Source organism: Arvicola amphibius, chromosome 6 (assembly GCF_903992535.2).
Source record: "Arvicola amphibius chromosome 6, mArvAmp1.2, whole genome shotgun sequence".
Classification (NCBI taxonomy): Eukaryota; Metazoa; Chordata; class Mammalia; order Rodentia; family Cricetidae; genus Arvicola; species Arvicola amphibius.
The window spans coordinates 34,183,516-34,198,858 of NC_052052.2; the positions used below are offsets into that span (position 1 = coordinate 34,183,516).

General features: G+C 45.7%; 1 protein-coding gene across 1 annotated transcript; it reads left to right on the forward strand.

Moving 5' to 3' along the window:
- The first annotated feature begins 2,224 nt into the window (after nt 1-2,224).
- Nucleotides 2,225-3,451, forward strand: LOC119817579 (eukaryotic initiation factor 4A-III-like). Its single transcript, XM_038334896.1, has one exon. The coding sequence runs from the start codon at nt 2,234-2,236 to the stop codon at nt 3,449-3,451; it is 1,218 nt and encodes a 405-aa protein (XP_038190824.1). The 5' UTR covers nt 2,225-2,233.
- The last annotated feature ends 11,892 nt before the right edge of the window (nt 3,452-15,343 follow it).

Sequence of the window (15,343 nt, forward strand, 5' to 3'; positions counted from 1 at the left end):
CCAGGCAGAGATGGCAGACGGTCCCTGAGCAGTGGCTGGTCCCAGGCAGGGAGACGCATGGTGGGCTGGCAGAAGACAGAGACATGGTGAGGTTGAATATTTATTCAGGGGAGTTATGAAGGGGGAAGGTGGAGGGGGAGAGAGAGAGACAGAGAGAGAGACAGAGAGACAGAGAAGGGGAAGCAGAGAAGTGGGGAGAGAGGCAGAAGCGAAGCTGCCTCACCGAGAGGAAGATGGAAAAGAGAGCAAGCTCCAACCGGAAGTTGAAGATCAGCCTGCCTCAGCTGACTGGGAGGGAATGGGAGTGGCTTGTCTCTTAAAGGGACAGGGACCAAAACCATAACACACCCTTTCTAGCCTGGAACCCAGCAGCTCTCAGTCCCATGCCCACAGCCTTGGGCTAGAGGATCTGTTCCTTCAGGGCCCCAAGGTCTTGCGGAGCGACCTGTAAGGACTTGTAAGAAGGATGAGTTAGATGAAGCGTCCAAGGCATTTTTCTCATCCCCTCTGGTATGTGCCCTCTTTCCCGAGGCATCTCCCTGTCCAGCCATTCCTGCTCCTCACCTAATTTAAAATAAAGTAGATGCTCTACCAGGAGTGTTTTCTATGTGTCTTCACTCACATGAGATCAATTCTGCTGGACATTTCCTTCTCACCTAACTGCTTCCTGTGACCTCTGCCTCTGATTTCTGACATTTATCGATACACGTTTGACTCCAAGTTCAGGTGAACTTGGAAAGCAATGATTTCCCCCATTGTGGTGAGTAGAATGGGTTCATGTGTTGGTGTGAGGCAGGCAGTATTGATGAGATCGCAGAGGAGCGTGTGGTACCCTGGTGGGCACTAGATCTAGGCAGTCACACTGTCAGACTGCTTATTGTGATATGTCATTTGTATTTTAGTAAATCAAGCTTTCCCTGAAGATCACAGTGTAAAAGAACCACCCTGGTCAGCCTCAAGATCAGGCAGTGGTATCACACACCTTTAATCCAAGTAGCCAGACTGGTTTGGCATAGAAACCAGGTGATAGTGGGCCACGCCTTTAATCCCAGCCCTAGAGAGGTATATAAGACAGGAGGAGACAGCTCTCAGCCAGTCTCATCCTGAGGATTCCTGGAGGAAGGATCGCCATACTTGGACTGACAGAGAGGTAAGTGGTAGTATCTGGCTGCTTTGCTTTTCTGGTCTTCATGTTGAACCCCAATATCTGTGTCTGTGTTTTTATTAATTGTGCTACAGTTTATTGAGACTCCAGATTCCCTATACCTTCTTATCATCAGCAGGCCAGCTTGTATGGTTGCAGCAGGCTTCTGAGTTTCTCTGAAATTGAGTCATCTTCGAAAACAGAGACAACCCAAAACCTTTCTTTTTCTCTTAAACTGTTTTGTTTGCACTTTTGGTTTTGAGACAGTGTTTCTCTATGTGACAGCCCTAGCTGTCCTAAAACTCCCTTTGTTGCCCCAGCTGGCATCCAATTCACAGAGATCTGCCTGCCTCTGCCTCCCGAGTACTGGGATTAAAGGCATGTGCCACCACCCCCAGCCTTCCTTTTTTCTTAAATAAACTAAATGTTTCCTATACATTCTTTTCTACTTTAAACCTACGACGTGTGTAATTTAAACTCTTTAAAAAATTCCCATTAGTTAGTGTGGGATAGAAATACTCTTTGGAATGAAATCTGGGGTGGAACAGCAGAATGGTCTGAGAATCTGCAGGCTTGGCTTGCACATTGGTTTGCTATTTATTCCCCGGACGGCGTTGTGTTTTCTTGACTTACACATGAGAAATAAGTCTTATGTTAGCAATAGACTTAAGAAAACACTGACAATTTTCTTTTTAAAAACAGTTTTAAGCCATGGCTTGAGGGTTGAATAACTTAAATCCCAATGTTTAGGAGGCCAAGACAGGCATATCTCTGTGAGTTGGCGGGCATCCTGGTCTATATGGACCAGGAGACCATGTCTCAAAAAATAAAAAGCAAAACAAAATTTTAGAGTTTAAGAATATTTAATACTCAGAAAAAGTATTTGTCAAATACCAAAGAAACCTGAGACCTGAGAGTCTCATTATAAATAATGATTTTATTTTAAAGTTAAATTTATTATTTTTGAGACAGTGTCTTGTATTATTTGCATTGCATTATTATGAACTTTTAAAAATTTGTAGGTCAGGCCGCTGCTGCTCGCGCTCCTCACCTCTCGGTGGACTCCAAATCAGGGCGGCCACGGCCACGATGGCGATGTCAGCCTCCGGGCGGAAGTGGTTGCTCAAAGAGGAGGACGTGAACAAAGTGGAGTTCGAGACCAGCGAGGAGGTGGACGTGACCCCCACGTTCGACACCGTGGGCCTGCGGGAGGACCTACTGCGCGGCATCTACGCCTACGGTTTTGAGAAGCCTTCAGCAATCCAGCAGCGCGCTCTCAAGCAGATAATTAAGGGGAGAGATGTCATAGCCCAGTCTCAGTCTGGCACCGGCAAGACGGCCACCTTCAGCATTTCAGTCCTCCAGGGCTTGGATATCCAGGTTCGAGAAACCCAAGCTTTGATCTTGGCTCCAACAAGAGAGTTAGCTGTACAGATTCAGAAGGGTTTGCTGGCTCTGGGGGACTACATGAATGTACAGTGCCACGCCTGCATTGGGGGCACCAATGTTGGGGAGGACATCCGCAAGCTGGACTATGGGCAACATGTTGTGGCAGGCACCCCGGGACGCGTCTTTGATATGATTCGCCGTAGAAGTTTAAGGACACGGGCTATCAAGATGTTGGTTTTGGATGAGGCTGATGAAATGTTGAACAGAGGTTTCAAGGAGCAGATCTACGATGTGTACAGGTTCCTGCCGCCGGCCACACAGGTGGTTCTCGTCAGTGCCACATTGCCTCATGAGATCCTGGAGATGACCAACAAGTTTATGACCGACCCCATCTGCATCTTGGTGAAGCGTGATGAATTGACTCTGGAAGGCATCAAGCAGTTCTTGGTGGCGGTGGAAAGAGAGGAGTGGAAATTTGACACTCTGTGTGACCTCTACGACACGCTGACCGTCACCCAGGCTGTCATCTTCTGCAACACCAAGAGGAAGGTTGACTGGCTGACAGAGAAGATGAGAGAAGCCAACTTCACTGTGTCATCCATGCACGGGGACATGCCCCAGAAGGAGCGCGAGTCCATCATGAAGGAGTTCCGCTCAGGTGCCAGCCGAGTGCTCATTTCTACAGATGTCTGGGCTCGCGGCCTGGATGTCCCTCAGGTGTCCCTCATCATTAACTACGACCTGCCCAACAACAGAGAACTGTACATTCACAGGATCGGGAGATCGGGGCGATACGGCCGCAAAGGTGTGGCTATCAATTTTGTGAAGAATGATGACATCCGCATCCTCAGGGACATAGAACAGTACTACTCCATCCAGATAGACGAGATGCCCATGAACGTGGCTGACCTGATCTGAAGCTGGTGCTCGTGCATCAAGGGCCTGGATGTGGCGCCTCTTCTGAGCTCCTCCTCGGAGACGGGAAGCCTCTGTTTAATGGGGTTTAAATGACTGTCTTCTCACAGCCCCTCAGGAAGACTCTTGGGCGCTGCCATCTTTTCTAACCCACATGTAAATCATCTAATGCTTTGAGCCTTTTACATTAAACATGGAAATTTTCCCATGAAAAATAAATGCATAAAAGAGAATAAAAAATAAAAAATTTGTAGGTCAGCTTCTCCCTCGTTGCTGCCATGGTGGCAGCTCCACTGCTCTCCAAAGCTGAATGTCTGAAGCATTACTTGTCTGGGGCAGATGCTGGCCAGGAAGGAGGTTCAGAGTCCCTTCGGAAGAGGTGCAAAAAAGGACCGAAGACGCAAGGCACCACTAGCAAGGGATTGCGGATTGTTGATGATGATGTGGGCTGGGCAGCTATCTCTACCACTAAGCCGGAAAGGGAGGAAGAAGAGGATGGAGATTTGCCTGTGGTGGCTGAGCTTGTGGATGAGCGTCCAGAAGAGGTAAAGCAGATGGAGGCCTTCTGCTCCAGTGCCAAATGGAAACTCCTGGGAGACCACAGTGCAGGTGGACATTTCCATCATGATGAACGAGATCCATCTTCTCCTAGGAGGGTTCGTCATGATACCCCAAATCTGTCTCCTCCCAAGAGTACCGATCATCACACCCCAGATCCATCTCCTCCCAAAAGGGCCCATCATGATACCCCAGATCCCTCTTCCCTAAGGAGATCCCATACTGATATCCTAGATTCCTCTTCCTACGAACTGAGGGAGTGTGTTTTGTCTGTTATTTGAATAAAAATCAGCTAAGGAGTCAGAGAGGAAAACAAAGTCTGATATCTCAGGGTTAGACACAGGTAGACAGTCACAAGTTCCAGGTCAGCCTGTCTATACAGTGAATTAAGGCCCTCCAGGATTTATTTGTGTCTCAGACACAAATAAACAACCACACATAAACAAAGAATTACTCGAGGAGGCCAGGCAGGCAGGCATGTTGGTGTACACATGTACACCGAGCATTTGGAATGTTACGCAAGAAGAAAACCTTGTAGCAGAAGCCAGTCTATAAGCTACACCAAAAGAAACAAAATAAAAGCAAAAAACCTTAAAATCACCAGAGATGTCTAAAACCCATAGTTCTCATCTTCTACTTGACCTGGTCCATCAGAATCTCTTTGTAGGAGGCTTGGAGATTTTAACGGGCTCCACAGTGATTCTTATTTATTCCAAGCGCAAGCAGTCCTCAACAGGAGGAAAAATGGAACTGTCTTGTTTCAGGATGTCTTCTTTGCGTGTTTGAGTGTTTCACTTGGATGCACATCTGTGCACTGCTTGCACGTCTGGTGTCTGTGAAGGCTAGAACAGGGCTTTGGATCCCCTGACCTGCAGTTAATGATGGTGCGAGGACCTGACTTTGCAGACTCCGTTTTAAAGAGGGGGCATCATCTTGAACCATATAATGAGGGGGGATCTCAGCTCAGATATGTACTGCGATAGCGCAATTTGGATGGATACCCTGAAAATAGCCAATTAAGGAGCTAGGAGGCAGGGCCATGAATTTTAAGGGGTTTCAGATGTTCCTAGGAGGCAGACCGCCCTTGAAGATACCTTGTCAGTTAGTAAGGTTTTCCTGCCCAGAAAATGACCAATGGTTTCAGAGACTACCTTGCCCTATGCCTGCCTTACCCAATCCCAGGATGACAGGACATGAACGCCCCTTACTATGGCATTTCCCCTTTAGGAGTTCCCCCCTTCCCGGGTTCAGGCTGCACTTCCCTCACCCACTGCATTGCAGGGGTAGAGGTATAGTCCAAACTCAAGTTTGAACATTAAAAAACCGTTTTGTGCTTTACATCAGAATCCATCAGAATCCGGTTTCCATTTGGGGATAATAAACTCAGTCATAACAATGGCCCAGTTCCACGTGGGTTCTGGACCTGGGTCCTCTGTAGAATAAGTACATTTATCTGCTGAACCATCAGAGAGGAAATGGAAATAGTTCTTTTTAAGCACGAGGAATTTTACTATTATTTTCTCACTTAGATGTAACTGCCTGCTAAGTTAGCTAACTTGAGCAATTTGCCATTTAAAACTTACTCCAAATATTGTAAGAGGTTGCCAACAACCTTATTTTAGAATGAGAAGTTTATTGAGTGCACTACCAGATGATGCCAGCCTGGACAGTAACAAAGTACACAGGCAGTTTGACCTAAAGTCCTTCCTCATTTTTACAGACATATATTACTGACTAACTTATCTACGGGCATGTGCCACAGCACTTGGATCAGTCAGTTCTCTTTCACCATGTGGCACCTAAGGATGAAATTCAGATCATCAGGCTTGGCAGGAAGTATCCTTACACACTATGCCATTATTGAACTATCCCATAGCCAGAGAGTTCCTGGGGGTGACAGATTCTAGATGCTACACTCAAGCACAGAAAGTAAAATTATTTTCATGTTTCGATTTGTTGAGTTCTTAACCCTGCTGTGTGGCCAATATGACCTTGAAATGTATTCTTCAGCCTCTACATCACAGATGCTGGGATTACAGTGTGTGCTGCTGCATCTCTCTCAAAATTCCTTGTTGCAGCTCAACAGGTCTGATTTTACACTCTCAGATACATAGGGAGAGAAAAGGGATTTCAAACTCCAACTGGCTTGGTTGGTAGTAGTCTTGTTGCAAGCATAGCATAATAAATTGACAATTTCTTATTTTTATTTTCAAAAAATAACGTATCTTTGCTCACAGGACCCACCTTCCTTTTTTTGAAGAAAAGGTGTCTCATTAAGAAACCCAGGCTGTGCTGGGCAATGATATCGGACACCTTTAATCCCAACTCTTGGAAGACAGAGGCAGGGTGGAGCTCTGAGTACGAGGTCAGCTTAGTCTATAAAGTGAGTTCCAGAACAGCAAGGGCTGTCTCTAAAACAAAACAAAACAAAATCAGAAGAAATAAAGGGAGTGAGAGAGAGGGAAAGAGAGATAGAAGGAGAGAGAAAGTGTGGGAGAGCAAAAGAGAAAGACAGAGAACAAGAGAAAAAAGAAAAGAGAGTGAGGGCAAGTAAAAGAGGAAAAGAAAGAGAGACAGAGAGAGAAACAAGAGAAAGGGAAGAGATAGAACGAGAGAGAATAAGAGAGTGAAAAAGAATGAGAGAGAAAGAAGAAAGAGAGCGCTGGAAGTGGTACGTGCCTTTAATTCCAGCACGTGGGAGGCAAAAGCAAGTGCATCTCTGTGAGAAAGAGCAGGGGTGGGGGTGGGGGGGGGGGGCTAGGGCTTCTCTCACCCTATAGCTCCAGGCTCTTCAGCATCCCTCGCACACACCAGTCCAGAAGGCATGTGGTCAAGTTTATTATGGCAGTGCTCCTACTTTCCCATACCTGTATTATTTCCTTCCCAGACGCTCTCATTAAATACCTGACTAAAGCCTCTTGAAGGAAGAAGGGCTATTTTGGCTTGAAGCTCGAGGGGATACTGTCCACCAGCACAGGAAGGCGTGGTGCCCAGTGGTTCCACAGTGGCGGGAACACGAAGCTGCTCGTTCACATGTCAGTACCGCCTATATTCAGGGCTAGTCAGTGTTCCTACCCACCAGGTTAATCCGCTCTGGAAGACTTCACACACACCCAAAAGTGTGCTCCCCTGGTGCTCTGGGCATTTTATAACTCATTCGAGTTTGTCAATTAAAATTAAGCATCGCAGTGTCTTTCTGATTCATGCTTCTAGACATTCACTATAACACTATAAAAAATAGGCAATTGTTACAACAAGAATGGAATGTTTAATGTTTGTCTAATCAATAATCATATGGCCATCGTATGACTCAAGTTAACTAATGTCTATAAGCTATGTGTATAGTATAATATACCCACCATTTTTGTTTCTAGTTTACACATGAGGACTGGAGATGTAAAAAGGTTAAATATATATTGGTTCATATAACTACAAGTTAGGGCGCAAGGATTTGAACTTGAATTCTTTGAAGACCACAGGCTTATTACTATCTTAAATATAGATTATACTGTATATATTTCCTTTGTTACCCCTTTTAAGACATGTTCTCCTGTACTACTGGACTGGCATCAAATGTGCTCTGGAACTGGCCTTGAAATTCTGAACCTCCTGCCTCTACGTCCTAAGAGTTTAGATTACTAGCATGCATGCAAAACACACCTGGCTCTTTTTTACTTTATTAATTTTGAAGACAGATCTCACGTGGCCCATGCCTGCCCAACTGAGGGAGGCCTTGTTTTGTTCATCTGTTTGAGACACACTTGCTATGTAGCTCAGGCTAACCTTGAATACATGGCCCACATTTTTCTTAGCCTCTTTAGTGCTGGGATTATGAATATGTGCTCCTACAATTGGCTAATTGTGTGTACTAGCTAGTTATATCCACTTGATACACAAACCACAGTTATCTGAAAGGAGGGAACCTTAACTGAGAAGAAACCTCCATAAGATCCAGCTGTAAGGCATATTCTTAACTAGTTATTGATGGGGTGGGTCCAGCCCACTGTGGGTGGCTCCATCCATGGCTGGTGGTCCTGGGTTTTATAAGAAAGGAGGTTGGGTAAGCCATAAGGAGCAAACCAGTAGGCAGCACTCCTCCATGGCCTCTTCCTCAGCTTCTACCTCCAGGTTCCTGTCTGCTCAAGTTCCTTCCAGTCCTGGCTTCTTTTCATGCTGAACAAAGCAATGTGGAAACGTAAACTGAAAACCCATTCTGCCCCAACTTGGTTTTTGCTCCTGGGATTTCGCTGAAAGCAATGGAAACCCTAAGACATTGTGTTACTGAAAACAAACCCCAAAACTTTTCTCTTCCTCTTGAAAAATGTTTGAGCTGGGTGTGGTGGAACACAGATATTATTTCAGCACTATATAGGCTGAGGCAGGAAAATCTGAAGTCTGAGATCAGCCTGGGTTTCTTTCTTTCTTTCTTTCTTTCTTTCTTTCTTTCTTTCTTTCTTTCTTTCTCTGTCTCTCTTCTCCTTTTCTCTTTCTCACTCTCTCCTCTCTCTTCTCTGTTTCTCTCTTCTCTTTGTCTCTTTGTCTCTCTTTCTCTTCCTCTTCCCTCCTCTCTGTGAGGATTTAGAGAGAAGGACTGTACTGAGAATTGAGCTGGAGGCCATTCGCATTCTATTCTGGCAAAGAATATGGTTCTTGCTTTTGACTATATCCTGAAAGCTGAAGTGAGCCTGAATTTAAAAATCAATGGGCTAATGGTCAGCAGTGGTAGCACACGCCTTTAATCCCAGCACTCAGGAGGCAGAGGCAGGTGATATTGATGAGTTCAAAGCCAGCCTGGTCTATAATTTCAATTCTAGGACAGCCAAGGCTGTGCAGAGAAATTCAGGCCCCCTAGGGACTATCTTTGCAGAGGATCTGTGTATATCCTTTGTGGCCGACTGTGAGAAAAGAGCTTCTCAGTCAGCCCATTTTCCAGCAGGGTACCCCAATGGCTGTCTTCTCAGATACTCTCATATGGAATTGAAATTAGAGACCAGGCTGGCCTAGACCTCACAGAGATACACCTGCTTCTACCTCCTGAGTGCTGGGATTTAAGGCATGCGCTACCACACACATCTTAGACATACAAATTTTATTTATGTTATTTATTTTTCAGAAAAAATAAATATTTATTTATTTTTAAAATAAAAGGAAAGCACTGGCTAAGAACAAACCCTGGGATAGAGAAGTCGCTGTCAGTCAGTACAGACAACATGGACACAGCCAAGGGTAGGTGCCTAGTCCAAGGTCAGAACTGACCACGAGTTGCTGGTCTGTGTCTAGCAAGACAAGCCTTAGAGCTGGATGTCGGGCTGTCCTGTGCCATCACCCACCACAGCACCGCACAGCCTCGGAGAAGCTACCTGTCCTCCACACTCCACCTGTAGGCAAGCTCCTCCACAGCCTTCTTGCTGGCGAGCCTGGCAAAGCGCTTCTGTTCGAAGCCATTGGATCTGTCCACTCCATCCCAGCGGTAGCCAGGACCGATACCGAATCTATTGGGAGGAGGTGCAGGACCATTATAGCGAGGCCTCACTTTCTTATGCTTGTTTCCCTCAGCCTTATTCTTCTTAATGAAGTTGGCCATCGGGTCCCCCTCTCTCTCTTGTTCTCTCAGCATCCGATCCAGATCTTCATCATCGATAGAGCGGGCCAGAGGCTTCTGCATCTCCTTCATGGCATCCTCTACATTCTGCTGCTGTTGCCGGCTCTGAGCAAGCCCTTTGCCCCACTGGGCATAGAGCTCATCTCGTTCTGAGTCCTTCTCTGCTTTTGTCCTCTGCTGCAGGCGTTCCATCTTCAAATTCCTCTTCCGACCAGACTTGTCTCGAAATACTGTCTTATTCCCGGAACGAGGACTCCTTCGAGGAGGAGAGAGGACAGGTCCTCCTGGGAAGAGATGGTTCTGGGCTGTCATGACGAACCCTCCTAGGAGAAGATGGATCTCGTTCATCATGGTGGAAATGTCCACCTCCACTGTGGTCTCCCAGGAGTTTCCATTTGGCACTGGAGCAGAAGGCCTCCATCTGCTTTACCTCTTCTGGACACCCATCCACAAGCTCAGCCACCACAGGCAAATCTCCATCCTCTCTCCCTCTACCCCTTTCCAGCCTTCCACGCTGCGTAGAGACCTAGCTGCCCACCGCCCAACATATCAGCACAACAATCCGCAATTCCCTTGCCAAGCAGGTGCACCCTCCCACAGGTCCTCACCGCCATCCCTTTTTTGCACCCTCTTCCGAAGGGACTTCGAACCCCTCCTTTCCCTAGGCCGGCCACATCTGCCCACACAGACAACAGTAACGCTTCAGACCATTCAGCTTTGGAGAGCGTGTTGAAGTCTTGCCAACCATGGCAGAACACGAGCGAGAGTCTGCCGACCTACAAATTTTTTAAAAGTTCAATATTACTGCAATGCAAATAATACCCAAGACACCTGTCTCAAAAAGAATAATTTTAATTTAACATAAAACCTACCCCACAGTATTTATGATGGAGCGCTTTCAGGGTCTCCAGGTTTCTTTATAAGCCGGATAATTGACAACATACTTTTTCTGAGATTAATATCTTTACACTCTCCAATTTTGTTTTCCTTTTTGATTAATTTTGCCACATGTTCCTTCTGGTCCATGTAGACCAGGATGCCGCCAACTCACAGAGATACGCCTGTCTTGGCCTCCTAAATACTGGGAATTAAGATGTTCACCCCTCAAGCCCTGTCTTAAAACTGTTTTTAAAAAAAAATTGTCAGTCTTTTCTTAAGTCTATTGCTAACATAAGAGTTATTTCATGTGTAAGCCAAGAAAACACAACGCCGTCCGGGGAATAAATAGCAAACCAATGCGCAAGCCAAGCCTGCAGATTCTCAGACCATTCTGCTGTTCCACTCCAGATTTCGGTCCAAAGAATATTTCTATCCCACACTAATGTCGCAAAAGCACTATGGGAACTTTTAAAAGAGTTTAAATTACACAAGTCATAGGTTTAAAGTAGAAAAGAATGTATAGGAAACATTTAGTTTATTTAAGAAAAAAGGAAGACTGGGGGTGGTGGCACATGCCTTTAATCCCAGTACTCAGGAGACAGAGGCAGGCAGATCTCTGTGAATTGGATGCCAGCTGGGCAACAAAGCGAGTTTTAGGACAGCAAGGGCTGTCACATAGAGAAACACTGTCTCAAAACCAAAAATGCAAACAACACAGTTTAAGAGAAAAAGGAAGGTTTTGGGTTGTCTCTGTTTTCGAAGATGACTCAATTTCAGAGAAACTCAGAAGCCTGCTGCAACCATACAAGCTGGGCTTGCTGATGATAAGAAGGTTATTAGGGACTCTGGGAGTCTCAATCATCTCTAGCACAATTAATAAAAACACAGACACAGATTATTGGGGTTCAACATGAAGGACCAGAAAAAGCCAAGCAGCCAGATACTACCACTTACCTCTCTGTTCCAGTCCGAGTAGGCGATCCTTCCTCCGGGCAATTCCTCAGGATGAGACTGGCTGAGAGCTGTCTCCTCCTGTCTTATATACCTCTCTGGGCTGGGATTAAGGCGTGGCCCCACTACCACCTGGTTCTATGCCAAACCAGTCTGGCTACTTGGATTAAAGGTGTGTGATACACTGCCTGATCTTGAGGCTGAACAGGGTGGTGGTTGAGACTCTGATCTTCATGGAAGCTGATTTCTAAAATACAATTGAAATATTACTACAATAAGCAGTCTGACAGTGTTGACTGCCCTAGATCTAGTGCCCACCAGGGTACCACACTCTCCTCTGTGATCTCATCATATTGCCTGCCTCACACCAACACCTGAACCCATTCTACTCACCACAATGGGGGAAAACATTGCTTTCCAAGTTCACCTGAACTTGGAGTCAAACGTGTATCGATTAAATGTCAGAAATCAGAGGCAGAGGTCACAGGAAGCAGTTAGGTGAGAAGGGAAATGTCCAGTAGAATCGATCTCATGTGGATGAGGACACATAGAAAACACTCCAGGGAGATCAATCTACTTTATTTAAATTAGGTGAGGAGCAGGAATGGCTGGACAGGAAGATGCCTCGGGAAAGAGGGCACATACCAGAGGGGATGAGAAGACTGTCTCGCGTGGAGGCTCATCTACTCATCCTTCTTTACAAGTCCTTACAGGTCTCTACCGCAAGACCTTGAGAGCCCTGAAGGAACAGATCCTCTAGCCCAGGCTGTGGGTATGGGACTGAGATCTGCTGGGTTCCAGGCTAGAAGAGTGTTCTGAAGTTCTAAGAGTAAGTAAAATGAAAACCACCATAGCGAGACTGTGATGTGCCATAAACCAGGTCCTGGACCTTCCTGGAAAGGACCCATAGGCCTGGTTTGTATCTGCTTTATTCACAGTGCTTCTCACTGCATACATTTTTTGTTCCCCAACTGCAATAGTGATGTAATGAGAATGTAGTGGATACCTGTCCTGGAACCTCCCTCCTGTAGACCAGGCTCTCCTTGTACTCACAGAGATATGCTTGCCTCTGCCTTTCTCCTGTGCTGGAATTAAAGGAGTATATTACTACTGCCCGGGCCTTTTTTCCTCATTTTTAAGATATTATTACTGTGTTAATATAGAATGTACCTATGGGGCTCAGAGGGCAGTTTTATGGATTGGCTCTCTCACCTTTACATGGGTACCAGGGGTCAAACTCAAGTTTGGTATGCTGGTGTGGCACACAGTGCCTTTATCCTTCACCCCACCTAACTATCCTGTCCGTATCTTGACCACCTCTTCAGAAACAATTCTAAGGAGCTAAGGAAGGGCTCCCTTGAGCCTGACTTGGATTTCTCTGCCCCTGGACTTTTCCAGAGACAGCCAGGAAACACAAAGTTTTAAGTACAAAGCAGGCAAGCTGGGCAGTGGTTGCGTAAGGCCAGCATTCCGGAGGCAAAGGCTGGAGTTTTTTTGTTTGTTTGAGGTTAACCTTGGTTCTACACAGTTCCAGAACAGGTAGATTTATTAAGAAAAAACCTCTGCTAAAAACAAACAAATTGAATAGATCAGGCCCAGAGTCGGTTGCAGATGCCTTTTATTCTCCTATTCAGGGAAGCAGAGGCAAGGTACTGTCTCAATGAGTTCAAGACCAGACTATACAGAAAGTTATAAGGTTAAGGCCATTTGTTGCTCTTGCAGAAGAGTAGCATTCATTACCCACAAGGCTGGCGCTCACCCTCTGCTGGCCTCTGTAGCTCACTGCTTGCACATAAAAATAAATTGAAGAAAAAAAAAGCTTGCAATAATGGTAGCTGGACTTAGTGTCCAAAATGGCCTCTGTACACATGCCTTTCTTTTCCCTTCTCCCCAGCACATAGCAGGTGTGTGCATACATCCCCGATTTGGGGGACTGGTTTGCTCTCTTGAGGGTAATGTTGCTTGCCACGGATTGAAGTGCCAAATTTGCCACCCAGAAAGCCCCCTGATTGTGTGCCTACAAGAGCTGGCCACGTCACTCTACTTGAAGGCTTCAATTTCCACTGGCGTGACTGGACTTACTGGGATGCTGTGAGTCCTGAAGAACATACTCAGAACAGAAGATCTACTTTCCACCCCACCTGTACAACGTTGGCCCTATTAGGCTTAGCCCAGCTCTTCAGAACGCCCTAGCACTACATCTGAGCATCCCAGTTCCATGCTTACCAAGCCTCAGATTTCCAGCAGAGCACGAAGCTGGCTTAGCCCAGTGTCTCACCACCTCTGTCCCCGGGCCCTTGATACCTTTCCCCTGTGGAATCGCACTTTGGTAGATTTATTTGCGGTAGAATTTGGGTTTTGAAAAGGCACTTTATTTTTTTTTTTAGTTTTTAAAACAAGGTTTCTCTGTGTGGCTATGGCTGTCCTGGAACTCACTCTGTAGACCAGGCTAGCCTCCACCTCGGAGATCTGCCTGCCTCTGCCTCCTGAGTGCTGGGACCAAAGATGTGTGAAAGAAGCACATTTATTTTGACTTTTTCCTGAAGCTCTGCAAAGAGAGTCAAGACTCAATTTACATTGGCCAAGACAAACACATTCAAGACAGACTCAAATCAGCAGGTGCCTTCAAATATTGGACTCATACCTGTTATATTTTTGTGTAGTACTGCAAAATACTATTTAGAGGTGTGGTTCTCAGTCTTCCTAATGCAGTTTCTCATGTTGTGGTAACCCCCAACAATAAAATCACATTCAGTGTTATTCATATAACTGATTTTGTTGTTTGTGAATCATAATGTAAATGTTTCCCCAATGGTCTTAGGCTACCCCTGCGGAAGTCTCTCTAACCCTAAAGGGGTCTTGAACCCACAGGCAGAGAATTGCTGATTTAAGATGATCCTAAGGTTATACACCCTTTAATGGTACCTACCACATACGGCTAAGCCATGTAATTATTTAAATAAATGACTTTGAAAACTGTCTGACCTATAGTAGTGATTTTATTACTAAAGGCTTAAAGAATCTTGCCATCTTGCCAGCCTGCCATCCATCCTCATGGGAGGAGGAGAACAGACTCCTGGAAGCTGTACTCTGACCCCCATATACACTGATGTACCCCTCTCCCATGAACATGTGATTTAAGAGGAAGGAAAAGAAATGGTCAAGGGCTGAAGAGTTGGCTCAATGGTAAGAGCTCTTCCAGAGGTCCTGAGTTCAATTGCCAGCAACCATATGGTAGCTCACAGCCATCTGTAATGAGATATGGTGCCCTCTTCTGGCCTGCATGTCTATCTGCAGGCAGAAACACTGCATACATAATAAAAAAAAAAATCCGAAAAATAAAAACATAAAAGAGGAGGAGGGAAGGAGATCGGAAATTTTTAATATAAAAAAAAATAAAACCATGAGAAAAAAAAAAGAGATGGTCGGCCATCAGCGTCTCTACTCCCAGAACTCTGAGATGAGTGCAAGATGAAAGCCAACCTAGGCTGCAAGCAGACTGCATTGTGTGTAGGCCAGAAGCATGTCTCAGTCTTCTTGAGGCTGGAATTTAGAGGGCAGTTGGGAGCCATGTGCTGTGGGTTGAGACAATCCCCCTGAACTTGATGCTTTATTTGAGGTTTGCTAACCAGCAAGCGCCAATCTACCTGTCTCCCCTGCATTTACTTAAGAACACACAGCATTGGTCCTGGCCTTTTTATGTGGTGTTGGGGGACTGGACTCAGACCCACGATGCTTGCATGGTGTTCTGCTCACAGTGTGTTCTACACTTGGTCACAAGTTTACTAACCCTGTAGCCACCAAGGGTATGGAACAAGAGCCAAATAGTAAGATCATTGAATCAGCTGTTCAGGAAATCTTAGACAGCCATGCTGGAGTTCTGAGGCAGTTCAGATTGGAGTCCT